This window comes from Pygoscelis adeliae, unplaced genomic scaffold (genome assembly GCF_000699105.1).
Source record: "Pygoscelis adeliae isolate BGI_AS28 unplaced genomic scaffold, ASM69910v1 Scaffold388, whole genome shotgun sequence".
Taxonomy (NCBI): Eukaryota; Metazoa; Chordata; class Aves; order Sphenisciformes; family Spheniscidae; genus Pygoscelis; species Pygoscelis adeliae.
The window spans coordinates 212,637-231,524 of record NW_008825267.1 but is presented as its reverse complement, the minus strand read 5'-3'; the positions used below and the strand labels follow the sequence as shown (position 1 = coordinate 231,524).

At 41.3% G+C, this 18,888-nt stretch overlaps 2 protein-coding genes across 2 annotated transcripts in view; both read left to right on the top strand.

The window, feature by feature from the left end:
* The window catches only part of LOC103921631 (keratin, type I cytoskeletal 16-like), a 3,744-nt gene extending 972 nt beyond the window's left edge, over positions 1 to 2,772 (top strand). The window contains exons 2-8 of the mRNA XM_009329624.1: positions 219 to 301; positions 454 to 610; positions 806 to 967; positions 1,331 to 1,456; positions 1,552 to 1,778; positions 2,338 to 2,429; positions 2,753 to 2,772. Of these exons, the coding sequence (XP_009327899.1) occupies positions 219 to 301; positions 454 to 610; positions 806 to 967; positions 1,331 to 1,456; positions 1,552 to 1,778; positions 2,338 to 2,429; positions 2,753 to 2,772 (867 nt within the window). The remainder of the gene's footprint in view (positions 1 to 218; positions 302 to 453; positions 611 to 805; positions 968 to 1,330; positions 1,457 to 1,551; positions 1,779 to 2,337; positions 2,430 to 2,752) is intronic.
* Positions 2,773 to 12,473: 9,701 nt separating this feature from the next.
* On the top strand, positions 12,474 to 18,465 carry LOC103921618 (keratin, type I cytoskeletal 19). Its single transcript, XM_009329612.1, has 8 exons — positions 12,474 to 12,923; positions 15,085 to 15,167; positions 15,515 to 15,671; positions 15,931 to 16,092; positions 16,245 to 16,370; positions 16,496 to 16,716; positions 17,543 to 17,571; positions 18,221 to 18,465. The coding sequence occupies exons 1-8, from the start codon at positions 12,474 to 12,476 to the stop codon at positions 18,250 to 18,252; spliced, it is 1,260 nt and encodes a 419-aa protein (XP_009327887.1). The 3' UTR covers positions 18,253 to 18,465.
* Positions 18,466 to 18,888: the final 423 nt, after the last annotated feature.

The window sequence follows — 18,888 nt, the reverse complement described above, 5'->3', positions numbered from 1 at the left end:
CAAAATACTCTTTCACCAGAATGTTTGGGGAAGTCAAAGTCTTGCACACACCACTTCCCGTGACATGGCATTTCAACAACTTTCTGTGGCCCCTGCATTACTGCAGGAAACAATTCCAAGACCCGCAACAACACCCTACCAAAGCTTCGGGTCTTCTTTCCTCTTGTCCTGGATGTCTAGAACACAGAAAGACTCCTCTCCAACTTCCCCTTTTGCAGATCATTTCTGCCACTGTGGACAATAACAGACTGCTTCTGGACATCGATAACAGCAAGGTGACTGCTGATGACTTCCGAATGAAGTGAGTACCTCTCTGTGAACCTTGCACCTTTCATGTCATGAATTTTACGAGATTCATGAGCGCAGGTGATGATACCCTGTCCCAAGTGGTATGACCAAGCCGACGCATTGTAATGAAACGAATGTGTAATGCTTCTCTTTTCTTTGGTACAGGTATGAGAATGAGCTGGTCATCCGTCAGACTGTGGAGGCTGATATTAGTGGCTTGAGAAATCTCCTGGATGATCTCACTCGCACTCGGTCTTCACTGGAATCCGAGCTAGAGTCCTTGAAGGATGAGCTGATTGCCCTTAAGAGAAACCATGAGGAGGTACGATCCAATGATAAATGGCATGGCCAAGACGTAGTCCTTTGATTCTTCAGGGTTCCCAAAGTTACATATCAAGTAAATTCCGCCTTATGTCCTGTGATTGTCATTCCTTTGTACCTTGATACTGCTTTGCCCACTCTCCCCAGCAGAAGAAATGACCCGTGCTCTTTGTTTTCCTCTTTGGACTCTCTGCAGGAAATGAGACAGCTGCAGTCTCAAACTGGTGGCGACGTGAGCGTGGAGGTCAATGCTGCCCCTGGCGAAGACTTGACAAAGACACTGAACGACCTGAGAAACGAATATGAGCAGATCATCGAGAAGAACCGCAGAGAGGTTGAGCAGTGGTATGAAGTCAAGGTACGGAGCAATGTACAAAGTGGAGTCTCCTTCTGTGGGAAAACCCAGACACCCTGGTACTGGGTGTGCAATGCCTTTGGCTAAAAGGGGGAGGCTGCTCACCTGCACCTCACTTGCACAGCTGGGGAACGGGAAGGGAAGAGCTGCTGGGGAAAGACTGCAGTGGCAGAGGGGGAGCAGGCCAGGTCTGATGTGCAAAGGTGGGTGGAACGTCAGGGTCTATGGAGCAATGACTAGGCTGTCCTCGATGAGGACAGGAGGAAAGGGAGAGGCTCCCTGGCTATCTTAGCTCTCAGTCAGCAAATCTGCTCCCTGAGGGGCTTTTCTCACTCAGAAAGTGTGTTTGGGGTTTGACTCCTGCAGATTGAAGAAGTCAACCGCCAGGTCACTTCTAGCAGCCAGGACATCCAGACAAGCAGCCACCAGCTCACTGAACTGAGACGCGAAATGCAGAACCTGGAGATCGAACTGCAGGCGCAGCTCAGCACGGTACGTAGGGCAGGATCGCTGAGGGCCCTTCCCTCCTCGGAATGGGCAGGGAGGGGTAGAGCTCGGGGCCTAAACTCCTGCATTTCCACTTCCAGAAAAACTCTCTGGAAAACTCCTTGGCAGAAACCGAATCTCGCTATGGCTGCCTGCTGCAACAAATCCAAGGGCAGATTAACTCTGTAGAGGAGGAGCTGGCCAGCATCCGCTGTGAGATGGAGAGTCAGAACCAGGAGTACAAGATGCTCCTGGGCATCAAGACTCGCCTGGAACAGGAGATTGCTCAGTACCGGGCACTGCTGCAGGAGGGACAGCAAGACATCGTGTATGTATTCTGTTTGCAAATAAGGGCATAAACTCACAGTCTTTTCTCTATTGGGACTCACAGAAGACAGCGTAGAATGTTTTACCAGTCTGTAGTTGAAATCTAAATACAACAGATTTTTTCACAGCATGTGCATTGAATTGTATATATAATAAACTTAATAAGCATATTAAACACAAAGGGAAACACAGAGCATATAGTTACTGACATATTTTTAGTTAAGCAGTTCCTCTTGGCCTGTTTGTGCAGGGTGAATTCCATGAGAGGAATCACCATGCAAAACCAAACTGTAATAATATACTGCCTTCTGTCAACAGATGAGCAAGCACAGCTGGACTGTGAGAGTAGAAGAATTATACTTCCACAGCCTTTTGTTATTTCTGCTTCTACAACTTTCTAGGAAAATATAGCTGAAGGGAATGAAATAAAAAAATATAAAGAAATATTTGCAAGGTCCAGGAAAACCTGAGCTGTTACATGCACTGCACATTATGTCACAGTATGTCTCTTTATGAATGCTTTTATCATTCCTTTCATTAAAACTCCTTTCCTTGCACAGAACATCTCAAGGAGCTCTCCAAGGAGGGATAACATCCTCCCACTCTTATTCTTCTAACTCCTACTCTCATGGTCAATCTAGTGACAAGACAGGTAAGAAACATCTTCCAAAGAGGATCCTAATTTATCCTGTCCCCATGGCTTTCATATTCTGTGTTTCATCTCTTTTCCTGTTAATATTATCCCCTGTGTTATGGCTTCCACATTTGCAATTGCAACAGAGATTAAACCATTCACAATCAAATCTCTTAATTTCAAGGTGTCTTAGCTTCAGTTACAGAAACACGCTAAGCTCCTTTCCCACGCTCTCGCTAACACAGATGGACATTTAAATAATGGATACATCTGAAATGTCAGTGCTGCAAGAGACTCTTGATTTCCCCATCAGAGTAATAGTTTCTTCTTTCATTCCACAGGGCAGTCAAGAGTGTGTTAAGATACCACCAACGCGTTGGTCTTCCCTGATCTACCTACTGCCATCTGAGCAGCCCAGCCTACAACGCGCTAATACACACAGCACATGCAGTGTGTACCTACCCAACGCACAGATTGCTCTACATATTTTGTTCATGAAGTCGAGATGAAAAATTCCTAGGACTCTCCTAAAATTATCTACTTCTTTCTTTTTATATTGTTCTTCATCTACAATCACTGTATCTACATACACTTATCTGCAGTGCAATTGGTGATCTACTTTCTGCTGATAACAATGCCTCTAATAAAACTTTACTTTTCTGCAATGCAAAGAAAACTGTGTGTCCAACAATCTATTTGGTATATTAATATTGTATTTAAATTTAGGTGGAACAAATGAGATACAACTTCACGGAGAAATTAAGGTTGGGTGTATTATGTAAGATGGCCCCAAAGAAAATTGTGTATCCTAACTTAATCAGACGATGTCTGGATAAAATATTGGAGATGAACAAATACCTTCACATTAAACTCAAGAGTGACACCTATAGGGAAGAAAAAAGGATGGGTGAAACCCTTTTTCATAGCAAACATTGCAAGGGATGTGCAAGTAGTTGATTTGCCAGTTCAGCAGCTGAACTGAAACAATCAGGATTAATTAAACCCAAAATTTCATGAAAATTTTGGCAAATCAAAACCATTTGCCTTTGGGTCACTGAATGAGACAACAATCATATTCAGGCAGCCCTCTCTCCCAACTTCTAGATGAGGGCTCTATCTAATCTTGTTCAATAAAAGCAAAGTATTAGATCAGGAAATGAGTGATGAGTATGCAAAGAAGTTCTCCTTATAACACAAAGTTCAATGGATAGGATTATTCCTCCTGACATGTTGGAAGATCTGGGCTCAGGTCTTTTATCTGATGGTTCAAAACAAAAGAAGTGTGTACTCTTATCTCATAAGACAGTATTCCTAGCTCCATGGTTGTACAGCGTTCTGGATGGCTGGGTGGAGGATGGAGGGGTGGAAGCACGGTTCAATATTTCTTACTAAAACTGCTCCACTTCATGTAACACACTTATGTTAGAGGAAGAAAAATTGGTGTCATACCTCATTCATTTAAAACTTACAAATCTGTATTTCAGTCTTTGATTTGCAATGGGCTGAGAAAGTAGCTGAACAGGGTCTACCGCATATCAGGTGAGTGATTCAACTGCTGCCCTGTAACAAATAAGGGTGGGTCTCACAAGCCTTCATTGTTCTCTGAACAGCACATATATCACTAACATTTTTTATTTTGTCAAATAGCTTTTCACTTGCACTTTGATTTGCAAACAGATTCAGGACAGGTAAAATATCACCTTTTTGGATAACAATGTATTATTTTAAAAGGTATCAAACTGTCGACATGTTACAATCCAAAGCCGAATCCTCAGCACAGCAGAAAAGAGAGATGAGTCAGAGAAACTATTTCCCTAGAAAACAAAGGAGATTTGTAAAGTCAAAGCAAAAATACCTCTCCCTTGAGTCACAACAGGACTCTCATGCTCCTGTACAAGCTAACAGAGACTCATGTTCTGCCTTATGCTCCATTTTACTTCTCATATCAACCAGAGCTGACTACCTCAAAGAAAAAGGTCTAAACCTCAGCATTAGCCAGCTATAATGGACTTTGGGATGAAATACCTTATTTGACCACAGTTTAAATAGAAAGAATGTTTCTGATCCCAGAAAGGACCCAATTGTTTTCTGGGCTGTCTGTCAGGAACATTCTTGCGTCTCCTGTTTCTCTTCTGGGGTCTCTCTTAAGTGGGCAAGGGGAGAAACCTCGGTGCTGGGTGTGCTGCCCTCAGTCTCTGCAGAGCGTTTTAACAGTAATGAACTGAGGCTGCGTCCACCGCTGAGCCCAGCACACCCGCCTCTGCCTTTCCTTTGACTTTGCTGGATGGAGTTATTAGGCAGGACTTACCCGAGCATAATTTGCCCATTGTAACATCAAAGCCCATCAAAACAAGATGGGGTGAGCTGAAAGCAGTCTACATTTGCAGTGTCAATACAAGGGAACACCGTACTCCGCTCTTCTGTGGTGCAGTATAGTTCTGTTCCTTTGGCTAACCACACAGCAGAACTATGTCCTACAGTTCGGCACAAGGGATAGGCTTTTTTTGAAGCTGACAATGCAGCATGTCAGTCCATACAGCGTGTCGGTTTGCACAGCATCCTCTAGTGGCAAATTCAGAAAATATACAACAGGGTTTGTGACAGAAGCTGTTCAATACAGTCTCAAAATTAAATTCAAGGCTCAGACCTGGGAAACAGTTAGGCCAAGGAAAGAACAGCTTAAATAATAATAAAATAAATACATTTTCCACAGGGATAACGTTGTGATACCAGATGGGGTAATAAACCAAATTAACAGACAGAGAGTAAAAACGTTGGAAATTAATTCTTTACGAAGGACAAGGAAGAGAAGGAGAGGAATTATCTGTTTCACATAATTCTGCCTAAAGGTTTTGAGGTAATTCCACATGAAATTAGCAAATTCAGATTAAGTCAAAACCTCCTGGATTGTTCTTGCATGTGTTTAATTAGCGTTGAAGTTGTTTCACCTCTGTTTTCAATTCATTTAGTAACAACAGTGGCTGCCACAGACAGACAGGGAGCCTGGTATTACCAAGTGAAGAGAAGAATTTTATTAAGAATGAGGTTCAATTAAATGGTGCTGTGTTTAAAAAACAGGCCTGTAGGGGGGACTGTGGAGATGCTCACATTTTGTACTATTATTTCCAAAGGCAACCAAAGTATTGTGCACTATAATCTTTGGGTGTGTTTGAGTTTCTTAATTCTGGAAATTAATCATCTCCACCTGCATAATATAACATTTTCAGGAGGTTAGATGAAGATGAGAGGGGGAAATAGCTGGATAGAGAAGAATCCAAAACAAGAACCAGAAATTAGTGGACTGAATTCTCTGAGGGGCTTCATGCTGCAGGACTGCCATGTACCTGCAGGATCTAGATCCACAACAAATGTTTTTGTTTGCAAAGGCAGCTGTCAAGCACGGACAGGTACAACAGCCCATTGCTTCTAAGTCTTGCAGCTTTGTGCACGCTCTTTCCAAAGTCTCTTGCACTCTTGGCTACAAGGAAATGGTATCACTGAGGCAGCGCCTGCTGCCTGCAGCCGGGCCAGGCCCTTTCACTTCAGACAGCCTTTTGCAAGGTAGACTTCCCTCTTGGCCCCCACCACTGTCTCAAGTAATGAAAAAGGAAAATATGTGATTCACTGTGCCTCTGATAAAAAATCAGATGAAAGGAAGCTACTATTGTGATATTTCTCACATTTACCAGCCTACCATAATCATGAAAAATAATAGTGGTCAAGTTAAGCAAGAACAAAAATTCCTGCAGGAAAATCCTTTCTTTCTGTATTCCAAGTAACATATTTCTATTAAGTTTCATGTAATACATAACATTTTGGAGTGGCAATCCCAACAAACTTCTGAATTTCTTTAAGTATTTTGACACAATGACAGACATTAAGGGCAAATGCTCTCTCACGGTTGATACAGTGAACGTGCAATTTCAGGTGCACTGGAGCTGACTTTCATAACTTATTTAGTACTGCCTAAAGAGAAGTTCATGCACACTGCAATTACTCCTAATAACCCACTATTTATGAACCCACGCTCGGAGATGCGTTGCAAAGACTGGCTGCAGGGAACACCTTTCCACTGGCATGCACTCCTGTGCTTAAACAGCCCTGGCAGCAGGAGTGCGACTGTGGATCAAAGGCACTTACAGCCTTATTAATCAACATTTTCTTACAACATTTCTAATCTTAGTTCAGTTCTTTCCCACAACCTGATGTCAGACTGTCAAAAATTATGGCAGTACCAAAAAGCTCATAGTGATTATACACGCAAACATTTTAAACTAATGCTGACAACTTCTTTGTGTTGAAAATGCTATTAGAAATCATGTCACCAGAATCTTACAGGTTTTATTAGTTATTAAAGCTGAATCCATTAGAAAAGAGTGAAAAGGCACTCAGCAAGTATTTCAGTCAGCTTGATTTGGTGGTGGTGGTGGTCTGCCCAAAATATCTAGACAGTTGGTGCAGACCTTAGTGTTTAATGAAAAGAAGATTTAAAGCTGAATACAAGTGTCAGAGGCTGGTGGAAAACCATGGTTCTCAGTTACAGTTAATAGCCAGGACTGTCCAGGAAGGTAACCTACCTGGTACACACAAATACTGTGAAATTTGCCTTTAAACTACTTCTTTTTGAAAATGCAACAAACTTAGAGTAATTAGAAATACCCTTTTCCTTCCCTAAAGGTATGCAGTCATTCTGGGCAGACAAAACCAAGGCTGCAGAACGTGTTTCCCCGTGAGCTGATAGTTGCTATGAGAACAAGCTGTTTTAAAAATGCTTCCCTGGCAGTAGCTCTTCAAACTAGTGGCTACAGGACTTGCTCTCGTAGAGCAAACAGAGTTTGATTTTCTCACTGAGCCTAACAGAGATCTGGAGACTCTGAGAATTTATCTCAAGCAAAAACCAGTGTGAAACCACCTGTAGGATCAGGAAAGCCCAAATCCAGTTGACAGGATCCATCAGCAGGGTACAAAGAGAGCTCCTTGTTTTCTAATTTGATGAAGAACGTGTTTAATGCTTGCACAGTAAAATCTCTACCCTTATTGGAAGCTGTGGCTTGTCACTATGATCAGAATATATTCTTATAAAATTAGCAAGAGAAATAAAAATGTATAAGTATATAAATACAAATATATAAACATATGCATATAAATATAAATATATGAGCACATAAACATAAATAGTACAAATACAAATATGCTCTCCAAATGTTTTACAGACATGAACAGAATAAAATAGCTCGTCTCTCTCCGTGCTATGAAACTCATCTACTCTGTGTTTCTACCAAGTCTGTGATTTTTTTGGGGGGGTAGGAATTTTCCATGTGGCCTATGGGAAAATGCCCTCTGAGTAGCTCTAGGCCTCCTCTTTCAGCATGAATCATTGCAGAACTGCAGCTGACACGGCAAGCATTCAACATGTACTTGGTTCCTCTGAAGCCTGGGACAGGTTTACTCTATTAGGTTTTGGCAGTGCTTATTGCTGCTGCCTGCAGAAACCTGACTTTTGGAACACATCCTCCCGTCAGTTAGACATTTGACTCTTAATAATAGTTTCCAGTGCCATCATACCTTGCCGAGATTTACCCACCAGATAACAGGCTAAAGGAAGTGTAAAAATATATCCAGTGACTTGTCTTTCACTCATTAGGGCTTGGTGTCCCAACTGATCCTTTCTTCCCACACAACTTTTAATCATACTATAAGAAAATCTATTTTATTTTCCTCTCTCAGGTACTTTGCTCCCTGATGTGCATTATCATTATTGTTCTGGATTGACAGAGAAGTCAAGACTTTAAAGGTATTTATGTTTCTAGGGAAACAGATACAATAATGAGGTATTTCCAAAAGTACACACCACAACCAGTTTCAAGTATTTGCCAAGCATTTACATTGCTCCCAGTTACTGAAATGTTTGAGTTCTTCATGATCTTTTATGTATTTTCCTCATACTAGCTTATTCAAATGTTATATAAATTAGAAACATTGAGAAATTAAATTATATGTCCTGATATCACTAAAGCAGCCTGTAGCTGAACAGGGATCCCTATCTTTAAAGTTCAGCTCAAATTACTGAATCATCGTTTCTTTTCCGCCATGGAAGAACTAGACCCCTGAATAAAAATGAGTTGTCCCACGTCTTACTCTCGTAATTTCTTTTAAAACTGAACCCTTACGTGACCTTATTTCTCATGTCTTTCAATGCAGAAATCGGGGCACCCACATGCATTTCTCTTCACCAAATCACATTCCCTCTACTTTGCAAAAATAATAATTTTGAGAAAGTGATCAGTGTTGCTCTCTGCTCTTATCTACCCTCTTTTTAAACTGTTAGCATCTGTGTGTGCATGTGCTAGGACCTGCCTTTTCAGCACATAAATATTCTTGTCTTTGAATCTGTTGGCACATTCAGTGAATATGTGGCAATGCAAGGTTTGTGAGGATTAAAAAAAAAAGATTAATGATAGGATATAAAAGCAAGAAAGCTAAAAATTGTATCTTAGGCAGCCATTCAACACAGTCATTTCAGTACCAGCTGCAGATCAGTTCTTGTTAGCATTGGTTCTTCCCACAAGGAAATTTAAAGAAAAAATAGAAAATTTTGTGTTTGAATTAAAGAGATTCAAATGTTTCATGCCTATGACCCTCAATAGGAGAGAAAACCATACAAAGTTGTGGTTTTAGGAGGGCATATGACATGATCAGTAGGGTGGGGTGGCCAAAGTTTTGATGAGCAAGAGAAAAGATGAAGACCAAAAATATGCACACACAAGAGTCGAGAAGCACATTTTCACTGATGGAAGCAGAGGTAGAAAGGAAGAATTATCAGAAGGGACAAACACTTAAAGATATAAAAGGTAAATTCAGAATAATAACCTGACTTTCCTCAGTCGTCCATAGAAGCATCTGTGGAATTGCAGGCACCAATAATGTAGGTTAAAATGTTTACAGAGTTCATTTAATTGTAATTGCATTAGCAATCCCTGGAAACAAAGTTAGCAGGATGTGAGAAGAGTGAAGTATATGCCAGTGCCACTCAAGGGCAATAAAAAATGGTTTACAGGACAATTAATACAAATACCCTGAAACAATATGAACAATTTTATAAAGCAGTAGTGACTAGTAAAGCAGAGTAGACAAAGGCGAATCAGAACCAGCTCTCAGCCAGGAGCTTGGGCGTGGACTGTTTCCACCAGTCTACTGGATGACTTCACTTTAATAAATGTGTCTCCCTTACACTCAGATAAGTTGCAGATAAAGGAAATTCCTTTTGTTGACCATTCCTTATACTTCCTTTAGGGAAAAGCTGACCCTACAATAAATTAAGTTTATTGTAGTGGGAGAAAAAAAGACCTATGCAGAATGATAAAAGCACCTTCTTTCTTGAGCAAATACTTTGCCATACTAAAGGCTTTTCCAAGCATTTAAGTACATGTTATCACCTTAAGCGAGTCCCAACAAAAACAAACACACGCAGCCACTGAGGTAAAAGAGAGATGTAAAGTTAAAAGAAAACCAAAACCTTTCTGGAAACTTAGAATGCAGTTTTAGTAAAAATGCTGCACGAGGGACTGATTTGCTACTAGAAGCTTATGATATATTTGGTGGTATAAATAAGATTAAATAGTTACTCCATTTGAAAGTATCTCCCAAGCTTTTCCTCTCCTGACACTTTCAGATGTACTTCCAAACTGCCATGAAGAATTGCAATTCATTCTTTGGGGAAATTTTTCCCCGTATGCTGAAGCAAACCTAACCTGCTTGCAGTACATTACCAATATTCTCACAGTATAATGTATGATGATTGCTGCTTTTACTCAAAGGGTTTCAGAGGGAATGCAGAGGCCTTCCAGACCCCAATTTTCATTAATTGGATCATAAAATATTATGCAGCATCATAAATGTGCATTTTATTTTGCTAAACTCCAAAATACACTGCTTTGAGGACCTGATATGCGAGTCTAGGGAATGATGAAGGAGTACCTAGAGGGAAGGATGTTCCCCTCTCATTGCAGCAGGACACAAATCAGAATACACTGGTATTTGTTCTCCTTTAAGCTTCTTGCATTTCTGTTCAGTGAAGAAAAGCACATGGACTTATGTTCTTTATGCTCTACCTATGGACTTCAATATTTAACAATAAAATAGCTGTTCTTCTGTAGCTGTCTTTTTGTCTGCAGGCAGACAGTAACTTTCTCATACTATTATTTCACCTATCCACAGGACTTGGAACAGTTACCTGTTGGGCAGGTTTTTCCTACCCAGGGCTGAACAGGACATTCAGATCTACAGAAGGAATGACCAGCGTGTCTTTGGCAGACAGAAGTGTCCTCCATATCTCTTAGGAACGGCTGTACAGTTTTGCTGTGCAAGTTAAAGAGCTGTGTGAATGCAGTAGTCTCTACAGAAAGAAAAGAACTCCGCTGTGATGCCCCTAGGCTATAGCATCACGGCCGGGTAATGTATGGTACATATATTGCATATATCAAGTGATATATTCTGTACCTGAGTCACTGCAGAGTTCTTCTTTCTGATGCAGCCTCATAATTAGACACAGACCAATGGGGCTGTTGATACAGGTGCCTTGGCCAGCTTCCAGTTTGTATATTTGTTCTTTTACCCTCCCTATATTTGCCCTGCAGTTTGACGTTTCTCTTTGTACAAAGTGAGTACAGCACTAATGCGTGGTCTAAAATACCGGATGCATTTTTTATTGGTATAGAAAGACTAGACAGGCCCTCACACAGAGTACGCATTTCATCTGGCTTATCTTTAGTTCTTTATTTTGGTATTAAATGGATTTCTCATTGAAACATCACCGCATGCATCTTGTGCTCCAAAGGTTCTGTTTAGTGGAAGCACTTGTACGTAGCAGAATTTCTGCCGAGGCCTGGTTGCTCCCTGAAAGCTGCAAATGGCAGTAGGCCAGCTTACTCTTTCTTTCTTTAAAGCAGTTCTCCTGGAGAGTCCCAGAGGTTTGGAGGGAGTGAGGGGTGGCAAGTGAAAGAAAGAGAATGGAAGAAAAGATGTAAATATCCATTTGCATGTTAGGCATGCTCATGGAGGAGCTTGCAGTAACAAAAGCAACATTGCTTTTGAAAATGCATCTTGGCTAACAGAGGACTTAAACATTTTAAGTGTTAAACTTAAACATGAATCTCAGAGACCAGAAGACTAAGTGATTATGTTTCTTCTGTTTACTTCTCTCTTTCAGTAGCAATGAAAGGACTAAATGCATAATCAGGCACTTGTTTCTGTTGTTGCTCACTCCCCAGGGACTCAGGGAAGTGTAATGCTTATCTCTGCTACAAACACAGCTACGGTTCCTTGAAAAGGATTCTTGTTTCTGTAGAAAACCAGACTCTTTCAGACAAGACGTTCTCTGTCAGACCCTCTCTTCTACTGTCAGCCCAAAAGGAACTGAGAGCAAAGAAAGAAACAGTGAAAATGTTACTTCTGAAAGAAGAATTTTTCTCAAGGGAAATAAGGAAAACAGAGGGGTGGGAACCTGTTTTGTCAAGGTCCACACATATTGTTCACCATTTGGCCTCCTTTCAAGCTCTGTTATCAGTCTACCAATTACTAACTTAATCACTCTGTATTAAAACTCTTTCCTGAGATTACATGACGAAAGTTGTCGTGTGACTTCGCTATGGACGCAGCGTTGGCTGCAGCAGGGCTGTGCACTCCCAGTCCTTTTGTTTCCATGCAGGTAAACTATAACTAGATTTATGAATGCTCCCCTCAGCAGGGTGACGCCTCCTCTGAATCCCATCTTTTGCTTCACGAGGCAATGGTCAGGGGGAGGGAATCAGCTCCTGTGCATGAAGGTATTTGGGAAAGAAACACAGCCCACTTCATAGCAACTGACCAATAAGAGGAATTGCCGTGTTGGCAGAAGGCTTAAGGCTGATAAATTTCACGGGTCTCAGATAACACATCCTGGAGACAACTCCCATTGTCACAGGCATAAAAGAGGTGGGGTGGGGGAAAGGAGCACACACTCCTGCCTCAGGATCACAAACTGTGTGAGCTGCAGCTTGAGTTAGGTCCTTGGTATTTCTTACCATGGCCAGTTACAGCTTCAGGCAAATTACCTCTTCTGTGGCAGGGCGACCTCCTGGCTCCTCAGTCCATTTTGGTGGAGGTTGCTTTAGGGCTCCAAGCATCCATGGGGGATCTGGTGGCAGGGGTGTGTCAGTGTCTTCTGCTAGATTTGTCTCTTCTGGCCTAGGAAGCGGCCTGGGTGGTGGATATGGAAGTAGTTTTAGCAGCAGCTTTAGTGGTGGTTATGGTGGTGGTTTGGGTAGCGGTGATGGCCTCCTCTCAGGAAATGAAAAGGCAACTCTGCAAGGCCTGAACGAACGCCTCGCATCTTACCTGGACAAAGTGCGTGCGCTGGAAGAGGCAAACTCTGATCTTGAAACTAAAATCCAAGACTGGTACCAAAAACAAGGACCAGGCCCAGCTCGGGACTACAGTCCTTATTACAAGACTATCGAAGACCTTCGGGACAAGGTAGGTGTTAAAATTTATTACAAATCATCTTAGATTTGTACTTAAGAAGGAAGCATAAAAACCCAAAGAGAAAAACTTCACTAGGAAAACACCCAGAAGGCATTGCAGTTTATGAAAAGGAGAGGAAGATGAAATGAATATGTAATGATTGGGCGGGGTGGATAGAGAAAATTATCAGTATGGAATTATCTACTTTTTAAAATGTTAGCTAAGAGAATGTACAAAACAGTCAGTCTGAGATGCCTTAGTACTTAATTCTCTCTCTCTCCCCCTCCCATACATATTCTCTCTATATATAGATAATTACACACACACATATATATACACACACACACATGCTGGTCATATACACACGTATGACCAGTTAATATATATATGACCATATATATACTGATAAATATAAAAGCCAAAGAATGACAGCAACCTGCCATACAGCTTGAAAAACTTCAGAGGCACATACACATTGCTTTAACAGTAAAAATAAAAATTGCTTAAGTACAATTTTGTAAATGTGAATGAAGATAGCAGCTCAACATTTCATCACCATACATTTATTTTTCTTTCACATTTCACTTACTTAAGCTTGGAATTGAAATAAGAGTGCTGAAACATTTGGCTTATGGAAAAAAGAAGTAGCAGACATGAAGTAATCAATCCCATATATAAATGCAGGATTTGCCCCAATAGCCCATGGGTACCTGATAACAGATAACTTTGAGATGATACACACCCTGGAAAACACAGGTAGTAGCTGATTAAGCTATGTAAATAAATGAAAGAAAACTTGAGGTTTAGTTTTCACAGTTCAGCTTGGAGTTCATGACCGCTCCCACACAGTTTACTTTCTCCTTGCTTCAACCCATTCACATTCTCACTGATTTCAAAAACTGAGCTCCAGTAAAGGTAGAACTGGCAATTAGATTTTCTCCTTTTAGTACTTTTCCCTCCTGTCTTTTACTCCCCTTAGTTAGGGGAAGACAAAATGTTGTTTCAGCTGTTTTTGTGGATGACCTTTTGAGTTTTAAAAGTGGCAGGCAAAAAAGACATGCTTTCTAGGTAAAAATTAACAGGGATTACTTCTAAATAAACAAAATTTCCTTCAGGGGCTTTCATGATGCATTAGAAGAATCAATAAACACTATCCGGGATATTCTAGGAAACAAAAATGTTTTGTTTAACATAGACTTAACAAAGACTACACAAATGCAGTATGAACCCATATTGTTTACAAACACAAACATGTCATTTATTTTAAAATCATACAGAGCTTGTAATCACTTCCCACTGTTAAGAAAATGCATAATGAGAACAAATTCTGCCAAGAGGGGTCTGCAGACTTTGCATCTCTCCAGGAAATAGGCTTCTTGCCTCAGTCATAGAATCATAGAATAGTTTGGGTTGGAAGGGACCTCTAAAGGTCATCTAGTCCAACCCCCCTGCCGTGGGCAGGGACATCTTCAACTAGATCAGGCTGCTCAGAGCCCTGTCCAACCTGACCTGGAATGTTTCCAGGGATGGGGCATCTACCACCTCTCTGGGCAACTGTGCCGGTGTTTCACCACCCTCAGCATAAAAAATTTCTTCCTTGTATCTAGTCTAAATCTACCCCCCTTCAGTTCAAAGCCGTTCCCCCTTGTCCTGTCGCAACAGGCCCTGCTGAAAAGTTTGCTGCCATCTTTTTTCTAAGCCCCCTTTAAGCACTGAGAGGCTGCAATAAGGTCTCCCCGAAGCCTTCTCTTCTCCAGGCTGAACAACCCCAACTCTCTCAGCCTGTCTTCACAGGAGAGGTGTTCCATCCCCCTGGTGGAGTCCTAAAACATCACCTACCCCCTGGCTCACCAAAGTCCTCTCCCTCCAAGTCAGCACGTAGTTTTGTCTCACTGTGGGACTTCTAGCTAAAAGCCACTTCATATGCCAGACAAGAGTAAGAGGACCAATCCATAACTGACAATCATGGCAAAAGTACTGTGACAAATCTGTGCTACATAATTGCTATAGATCATTGATACTTATCCAACTGAGACCAAGTAAAATACACTTAGCTACACCAATATTTGGTGTAGCTACAGATGAACTAGAATCTTAAGTCTTTTATATTCAGATCAGGAAAGAAGATAACATAGTTGTTTCAGCCTCAGCAATGAATTCTCATTGTTTGTAGATCCTCGATGCCACTATCGACAACTCGAAGATTGTCTTGCAGATTGACAATGCCAAGCTGGCTGCTGACGACTTCAAAACCAAGTGAGTAATTTCTGAAAGGAAAAAAAGGTCTCTTGAGCAGGCAAAAATCCTAGTTGAGCCAAAAGGCAGTGGCTGTGAAAAAAAGAAAGGAATGCCTATAAAATCTCTGTATGAACACTAGTTTGATCCTGTCGTTGCAGTTCAGCCCTTTATGTATTTGCTGAAAGCACTATGTGCACCATGGAAAATTTTATATCTTGTAAAATATGCGAAGAAAAGTTTAATGTTGGGCAGTGTTTGCTACATCATAAATCCTACAAAACCAGATACATTTATAGCAAATAATGTGTTTCATGGTGGGCTGGCTTAATCAGCTAACCTGAATAGTTTTGTTTTGCCTTTTTAAGGTTTGAAACAGAGCAAGCTCTTCGCCTGAGCGTGGAGGCTGACATCAATGGCCTGCGCAGGGTCCTGGATGAGCTCACCCTGGCTAGAACAGACCTGGAGCTGCAGATTGAAAACTTAAAGGAGGAGCTGGCTTACCTAAAGAAAAATCATGAGGAGGTGAAAGACCCCCAAGAAACATGTTTGAAAGTGACATTAGAAAAACAGTGTGTGGAAATGTGGAGTCCCTCAGGACTGTCCTGGGCTCTCCAACAGTGAAGAAAAGATTTCTGTGTAGATTGAGAAACTAAAGATACCCCCTGCAAGTATTTAAGGGGAGTCAGTCAGACCTTAGCCCTTGAAGAAAGAACAGAAGGTTCATAATGTTTTCAGTTTATGATTGTACCCTCTTTTGTCTTCCTCTGTCATGTCCACATAGGAAATGAGTGCCCTGGGAGGGCAAGTAGCTGGCCAAGTCAGTGTTGAACTGGACTCTGCTCCAGGCATTGACCTGTCCAAGATCCTGGCTGATATGAGAGACCAGTATGAACACATGGCTGAGAAGAACAGGAAGGATGCTGAGGCCTGGTTCCACAACAAGGTAGAAAAAACTCCATACTATACAAATACTAACCAAAAAAATCTGTGAAAGAAACAAAATAATTATTAAAACACACAGAAAACTGCTGTGAAAGCCTTATGACCTCTGCTTAGAGGCCCCACGTTTCTCACATAATGTCTTCCCTGTTTCAGACTGAAGAGCTGAACCGTGAAGTCGCTGTCAATACTGAACAACTGCAGAGCAGCAAGTCCGAAGTCACTGACCTGAGACGCACCCTCCAAGGGCTGGAAATAGAACTTCAGTCCCAGCTCAGCATGGTACATTAAAATTTGCACTGCATGAACCCCCACACTGAAATGGGTACATATTCCCCTCCCTACAAGGAGTCTTGCATCTGGCAGCAACCTTTTTGTGGTTTCCCCTCCAACCTCTCTGCTCTCAGAAAGCCGCGCTGGAAAGCACCCTGGCAGACACAGAAGGGCGTTACGGTGCCCAGCTGGCACAGATCCAGGGCCTGATTGGCAGCATCGAGGCACAGCTGGCTGAGCTCCGAGCTGATATGGAGCGCCAGAACAGCGAATACAAGATCCTCATGGATATCAAGACTCGACTGGAGCAAGAGATCACTACTTACCGACAACTCCTGGAAGGCCAGGAGTCCCAGTAAGTAACTCTGCTCACTGCAGAAAACCTTTGTGCTTAGCCTCATAAAGTTTGACCATGCACGGTGCTCATTTGCCACAGCCCCACATTAAACACAACTTCAAACACTCCTGGGGTTCTAAAATATTTAACAAATTAATTTTTCTGGACCATGATGGAGCTAGAAATGTTACAATTCCCGTTTACATTAAGTGAATATCTCAAAGAGTTTCTAAACAAAAAGGCAAACTGACAAGCAGTACAAGAGATTAAATGCAACAAACAGTTAAAGTGGCAACTAATCATTAGCTGCTTGACATTCAGGAAACATAGTGCAGTGAGTAATGTTCTATAGACTATAAGGATTAACACCAAATTCGCACAAACTTCCTGTTACCAGTTAAATGGCTCTTGCCTCATAGGAATCAGTGTAGAAGAAAATATTCTGAAGAGAAGGCAGACAAGATAGCTTTTTCCAGATAGCCATTAAGTGGACCACCCACATGGGAGCACAGCTATCTGTCATTTCACATATAGCCTCAAGGAGGAAAATTTCTCATAGCCTGGAACCAAAAAATGAGGTAGGAGTTGAAAGGGTTTGATTTCCTCTATTCCTCCTTTTCCATAATTGTCTTTTCCCACGGCAGTGGTTTAAAAATATATTTCCTACAACAATTCCCTCTCCTGACCAGTTAGGGAGAGGAAGGAGATGACCTTATAGTCTGAGATCTCTTCTCAGACTATATACAAAATGCACCTGATAAAGAATTTGCTTTCATACAGTCTTATCTCACACAGCATTTGATGTGTTGCCTCTCCTTTCAACTGTTATCTCTTTGTTCTACAGGATGTTTGGCTCCCTTTCTGGAACTGCCGGTAAGAATTCTTTCTCTTTCAGGAAACCTTTAGGAGTAAAGAAGTTTTATTTTCTAAAAGGAAATATACATCCATTATGGTAGTTGTGTCCATTCTAGAGACTGGGCTGCTGCACTGTTTTGTGTCACAGAAAAAAATCCAATAAGTAACAAATGATGGATAGAATTTAAAAAATTTCAGTCATGAAAAGATATCAGTTGTGTCCATTCTAGAGACTGGGCTGCTGCACTGATTTGTGTCACAGAAAAAAATCTAATAAGTAACAAATGATGACTCTGGATAGAATTAAAAAAAATTCAGTCATGAAAAGATGTTAGACATCAGGAAAAAATCTCAGACTATGCTACAGTAAAGGCTAAGTGAAGCACAAAATGCGTAATCATTCCCCCAGATGAAAGGATACAAGAAATTTAAGCTTGGCCAGCTCAGGGGAATTGCATGAACATGCAAGTAAAACTTGCCTTGAGCTTTTAAAGGTCAACTGTATTGTAAAAGTGATATATGATTCAAATCAATGCTATGAAGAAGAAAACTTCTGAGAGAAGGGAATGAGAGATGAGACACAAACTAAGCTCAGCACCCATTGCAGAGTGGTCTCATGTGTGTTATGCTTAAGTAATTGCTGTTCTTTCTCTCCATATTATTATAGACAAAAGAGACAAGCTGGCAGATGGAAAATAGTACTGAAAGTCCTCCAAGAGCCATCTTCAACATGAGAAAAAGCAGACCACACAGGAATTGAAATGGAGAGGAATCACTAAACTGCTGGAAATTACTATCTTAAAGCACAGAAAATTCTTGGCCACACAAAGTTTAGGTAGATTCATCCATTTAGTGGTGATTAATTTGCGAATTGGGTTAGCTTTTCAATTATTTCTAGTTCTTTCATGTACTGAATTGCTGTATCTACTCTAATAAAGATGATCATCTTCTTGCAATCTTAGCTTCTTTTGGGTTATTGTGATATTGTTACTGAAGTTTGGCTTTAATCTAGCAGGAAATAGCTAGCCAGCCTCCCCGACAGGTTAATGCTCACAGTGTCTGTGGGTGGGTGGCTTGAGCTCCATCTCTGATTTCTTCTAGCTCCTCTTGCTGGCAGGAGCTCTGAATACGGAGGCAGCAGCATGCTCAGCCCCTCAGAGTGGGGAATACAAGAGTGGCTTATGTTTCTAACTACAACGGCTGTGCACTCTGAAGAGCAGTAAGAGTGAGAAGTTAAGCAATTCTGGTAAGAAGCAAGAGCTGGGAGATGTTGTGTTAGGGTAAAATATAAAGCTGTTAAAATGGCTTGAAGATAACTTCTACAGAAACAAATAG